Source organism: Gekko japonicus, unplaced genomic scaffold (genome assembly GCF_001447785.1).
Source record: "Gekko japonicus isolate JY-2015 unplaced genomic scaffold, Gekko_japonicus_V1.1 scaffold3144, whole genome shotgun sequence".
Lineage (NCBI taxonomy): Eukaryota > Metazoa > Chordata > Lepidosauria > Squamata > Gekkonidae > Gekko > Gekko japonicus.
In genome coordinates, this window is record NW_015159801.1 from 22162 (window position 1) to 27849 (window position 5688).

A 5688-nucleotide genomic window follows, 5' to 3' on the forward strand; every position below is an offset into this window, starting at 1 on the left:
TATATATATATATATAATCTTTATATTCCCATTCTTACTACAAGTCCCCCCTTTGGTACAGTGACCAAAATCAGGCTCACTGCTACCACTTTCAATCTCTATGTGACAGTGGGTGCATCATGATGTGATTTTTTAGGGAATAGATGATGGAATCTTTATATTCCCATTCATACTACAAGTCCCCCCTTTGGTACAGTGACCAAAATCAGGCTCACTGCTACCACTTTCAATCTCTATGTGACAGTGGGTGCATCATGATGTGATTTTTTAGGGAATAGATGATGGGAACAATGTCTAGCAACAAGACAAACCAAAAGGAAGGCATTAAATACAAAAACAAAATCCAAGAAAACAAAATCTCAAAAAAATCAAACAGAAACAGGGCATGTTTGCATAGTTACTTACATAGGGAAAGGCCTTGGAAGCATTCTTATCACAAATGGAAAATATTTCAAAAATTTGCATTTACAATAATAACATACAAACTCTTCTTTTTGTTGGATTGTGGACACAAACATAGCTTTATCATATAAAGTCATACATTTCAAATCAACTCTTCTTTTCTTCTTCTTCCACTTCTAGTGTGTATTGGACAAAAAAACCTCTTGCTATTCTGAGTGTTTGGTTTGGGTTGCTTACTGATTTGTACAGGAAGTGTTCTACTCTCTATTATAGGTATACCTGTCAAACTTGAGTCCTTGTTTGCCATGGATTTCTCATGTTCTGTTTTATGGCCTGTACTGTATCTGTAGTGCTTTGTTTCTTTCACTATGGGGAATGGGGGGGGGGGACGACACAACCTGTGGAGGAGTGTGTGAGTGTCTGCGAATGCTTTGCTGCACTGATTTACAACTGCTTTCCAAGGGAGCCCCCGACTGGGAGGAATGTATAATGACCTTGAATGCCAGTCTCTGCTAGCTGGCTTCAGTAGATAATGAAACTGTAGGTTTGCAGGTGGGGGGAGGAGGCTAACGGAGCGTGCTAGGTTTAGGCGGGCTGCTTGGATGGACGGATTGGATGGGGGCCTGGGGCAATAGGGTGTCTTGTTTGAATCATGTATAATACCTGAACTGATGCCAAAAGAATCAGTTCTGACAGAAGATGGTCTTAGCTTGATACGTCCTCATCTCTCAATAAACATATCACTGCAAAGAGAGTGTTGTTGGGAGCAAATTTGTTCGGGAGTATGATATTATCCACACTAGTTGTTTTATGTTTAAACCAACTATTTGATTGCGATGCAAAACCCGAAATATATATGTTTATTAGCAAGATGCTGTTTGTTTCCAACAGCTGAATATATTAGAAGTGATCTTGTGCTTCTGGAGCAATAGAGACTACATTTTTGAAAAGCATCTCTGTTTTTGATCAAAATTGTTCAAAGCTCATGTCTGACCCAAGCTGTCCAATTCGTTTTGAAGAACAAACAGTGCATAGATCTGCTCCATCACTCGAAATGCATAGGATCGTTCTTGTAGGCCAGGCGTCAAACTTGTTTTTTACAACGACCACCGGATCTGACACAAAAGTTACTTTGTTGGGCCGGGCCATGTCTGCCATAAAATGTAATGCCAGGTACATTACATAAACTTTATAAATGACACAGGCAAACCCAGTTAATGATATTATTTTACCATGACCAAAATAACAAACACAAGCAATTGATTCCTAGGAGTGAAAGCAATTGATTTAGTGGGGAAATCCACAAAAGCCCCAAGAAATGTATTCGTTTTTTCCTTCCAAGGGATACCATACCCACACCCTAGCCATTTCCTTTCACTTCTTGACAGCTTTGACCACACACAACTCACCGTCAATGTTCCCTCTAAGCTGTGGAGTCTTGTGAGCAAAAATTCTACTTTGTGAGCTACTGGCATTAAAGTTGTGGACTAGCGATTAGGTTACTGCATAAATTAGTTTGCCCTAGAGCTATCCTTCCTCAGCGAAGACAAAAATGTGTGAGCCAGAGGCTAAAAAACTGTGAGCTAGCTCACACTAACTCAGCTTAGAGGGAACACCGCTCACCGTGTGTGCCCACGCACTCATCCCCCCCCCCCGAGCAGCCTCCTGCCTTTTCCCTCTCGCACCAGTTGCTCACGGGCCAATCTGGGCCGCATGTTTGACACGCATGTTTGAGTCCACCCTCCAAAGCATCCATTTTCTCCAGGGGACCTATGTATTCTGGAGATGGACTATAATTCCAGGAGATCCCCAGGTCCCACCTGGAGGCTGGCATCACTACCTGGAGCTCTGTGGTCACATGACCGTGGTAAGGGCGGGGGCTCATGTTGAAAATGTTAGTCCCATGCAGTGTTCCCTCTAAGCTGAGTTAATGTGAGCTAGCTCGCAGTTTTTTAGCCTCCGGCTCACATATTTTTTGTCTTAGCTCAGGAAGGATGGAAATGCTGACATTACAAATGCTTACCTGACACTCTTGGGTATGCCTTATATACCTGCATGCCTTGTGAATAATATGGAGTATTGATTTCTCAAACTTTGCTTGACTAGTCTTGACAGACTTAAAAAAAAGAAAACAGCCCTGCAGTTGTAATTGGTCCTTCTCTGGTGAAGACCTTGGAAATGAACACATTACCTGGAAATTTCGTTAGAATAAGATTACTCTTGGACCTTCTTCGCAATTTGCATTCTGTACTTTAAAGATTTTGATAACTTTATTAAAATATAGACAGATATGCCAGTGTAAACGCTTTGAGTATTATTATTTTAGCGTGATACACAGCCCTGTTTCTTTGTTGTCCCTTTAAATTGGCAGCTGTGGTTCTTTCATTATTTTCTCTGTAACATGTAGCAGAATTTATACTGTGGAAAGATGCTGGGTTTTTTGCAGTAGTGCTACACAGCAGTGATCAGGGTTTATGTTGGGGAGGAGCAGAAGAACACACCGTTGAATGTAATTGAGATACCGGTATGCTTTGTTATATATCGCAGAGCGGAGCGGTTATTTTTTTTGTGATGCAGCATCCCTGTATCGTAACATCTAGTTCCATGCAAACAAGTTGCTGGATTAGGATCTTTGTCTTTTCGAACTGGGGGACCTAGTCTCCCAAGGAGCTCAAGACCCTGGATCCAGAATTTAGGTCATAGTGTGAATTTAGAAGATTGGGAGCAAATATGGTTGGAAAACGTCAACATGACTAATGCTGTTGCTTATAAAGAGAATATGTATAAGATGTTCTATAGATTACACATTACATTACACATTGGATTTCTATACCGCCCCTTTCCGTAGACTCGGGGCGGTTTACATAGTTTGTACGATTTTTCTGACCTAGGGGCACATAGACAGGGGAGGTGAATTCCTTACCCAGGCACCCCCTATTTTTGGCAGGGTCTTCTTTTCTTAGCTGTTTTCCACGGCGGTTCTTGCTTGGTGCTGGCGATGTGGTTTGTTTTTTTTATGTTACTCCAGATAGATTAGCAAAGCAAAATGGTAACTGCTCAGATAAATGTTGGAAGTGTAAAAATAAGACAGGCACATTTTATCATATGTGGTAGTTATGTGATGTTTTAAAAAAATTCTGGAAATGGGTGCACTGTATAATGGAAAAAATAAGAAGACGTAACATTCCCTTTACCCCAGAGTTGCTATTGTTAAATATTTTTCCGAAAGAATTCGAGGAAACTAATAGATACCTGATTGTATACATGTCAATGGCGGCAAGAATATTATATGCCAAATGCTGGAAGACTCAAGAAACACCAACCAAACAGGAATATATTAATAAACTTTTAGAAGCGGCGGGAATAGATAAATTAACTATGGAAATGAGAGGCACGAAGAAATTGACATTTCAAAAAACCTGGAAGAGACTATATGATTGGTATAATGTGAATGGAGTTAAAGATTAAGCTGATATGGCAAAATAATATTTGAGTATGTAGTAATATGTAATAATGGAATTAGAGAATACGAACAAATATTAGCGAATAATGAAGCGATGGATTAGGGGTAGTAACAAACTGTACAAGTCTCTTGGTTTATATGTTGTTTGTTGTAGTTGTTTATGTTTGTGTTTAGGAATATAAGAAAATAATAAATGTGTACCCTTGGGTACTTCCCCCCCGCCCAAAAAAAAGACTCACTAAAATTCCAAAGCTAAGTAAGCACCGTAAATCTGATGTCTTGAAGAGAGATATTTTAACATATCAGGGCAATATTGACAAGTATCTGTTTGGTTTTTAGGAGATCATCAGTCTTCTCCAGTACGCCTTTCCCGCGGTTGGAGTACTGATAGCAACTTTGCTGCTCATTCAGAGCTTGCCGTGGACTTATTACATCTATTGCCTGTTACCGGTCCCCATATGGTATGCAGTTTTAAAAGAGTAAGTTTTAAAACAAAAAGCCCACATTTTCTTGAGCTGTTGTATTATTATTTTTTTTTAACCATTTTATTTAGAAAATTTTAAATGAGCTGTTGTATTTGAAATGCTTGAAAGTTGCTTTTCCTCCTTGAATGGTGTGCGTGCGTGCGTGTGCACCTGGAAATCATGGTGACCTCTGATGACTGACCCCTACTGGGGACCTGAAGGATATTCAGAGAAGTGGCTGAATAAAGCCTGGCCCTGCCCCCAACTGCTGGTATTCCAAGGACTTGCCTCAGTTGACCCTGCTTAGCTTCCTATATCTGACAAGATTGGGCTTGCCTGGGCTATCTAGGTCAGGGCAAACCCAACACACACACCTCATGTGCCTCTTGAAGTTGTTTTTATTCATTCTTACTGAGAATTTTTTTTACAAGCACGTGTCTCAATTTAATAGCGTTTAGTACTAAGAATGATGAAGTATATACAACGGCTTTTCCTGTGACATGTTTGAGTTGGTAAAAAGTTATTTTCAATTAAGTTATTTTTGGATTGTTTTCCGAATAAAGGCTGAATAAGACGCTAGAAGGCGTAGTGATGTTTCTGGTTCTTAGGCACTTATGCATCTCTGAGATTGTCCAATGGAATTTTTCCCCAACAGATACCCCGTCATTCAAGCGCTGGCCGCGTCTCTTCTGAACCTTCCATGGACTCATTCGGTTGGATTTCTACTAGCGTCTACTCTGGGAATTGAAATATTAGTAAGTAATGTGCCAATTTATTCACTTTTTTGATGAAAATGTCATGGTTGTGTTAGCCAAATTGCCTTATATCTTAATAAATGTGGGGAATTATGAATATTAATTGGCGATAGGCATCAACTATAGGACCAATAACCTATGTATACGGGAGTCCAGCTTTAGCCAGATCCCAGAAATAGACGCTGAGACTAGATCTTAAGAAGCAGTTACTTCTTTTACTGAAAGGATTCTCAAACACACAGTAGAAAATCAAACATACACACACACAAAATACAGATCTGGGACTTCAGATAGAAAGGTACAGAGATGTTTGCATTAGCAGGAAATATCATTGGTAGGCAATACTTTACCTGTGCGACGTGGCGAGTTGAATCTGCAGCAAAAAGGAAATATCTAGGGGAGGGGAATCGTGAGTTGCCAGCAACACACATGGGGAGCAGTATTCCCTCTAAGCTGAGTTAGTGTGAGCTAGCTCACAGTTTTTTAGCCTCCGACTCACACACTTTTTGTCTTAGCTCAGGAAGGAGGGCTCTAGAGCGAAATAATTTATGCAGTAGCCAAATCGCTCACTCACAACTTTCATGCCAGTAACTCACAAAGTAGA

At 40.2% G+C, this 5688-nt stretch overlaps 1 protein-coding gene across 1 annotated transcript in view; it reads left to right on the forward strand.

Moving 5' to 3' along the window:
- Positions 1 to 5688, forward strand: part of LOC107107171 (GPI ethanolamine phosphate transferase 1-like) — a 99166-nt gene that overhangs the window by 20264 nt on the left and 73214 nt on the right. Inside the window, exons 7-8 of the mRNA XM_015407432.1 lie at positions 4205 to 4344; positions 4985 to 5084. Coding sequence (XP_015262918.1) covers positions 4205 to 4344; positions 4985 to 5084 — 240 coding nt within the window. The remainder of the gene's footprint in view (positions 1 to 4204; positions 4345 to 4984; positions 5085 to 5688) is intronic.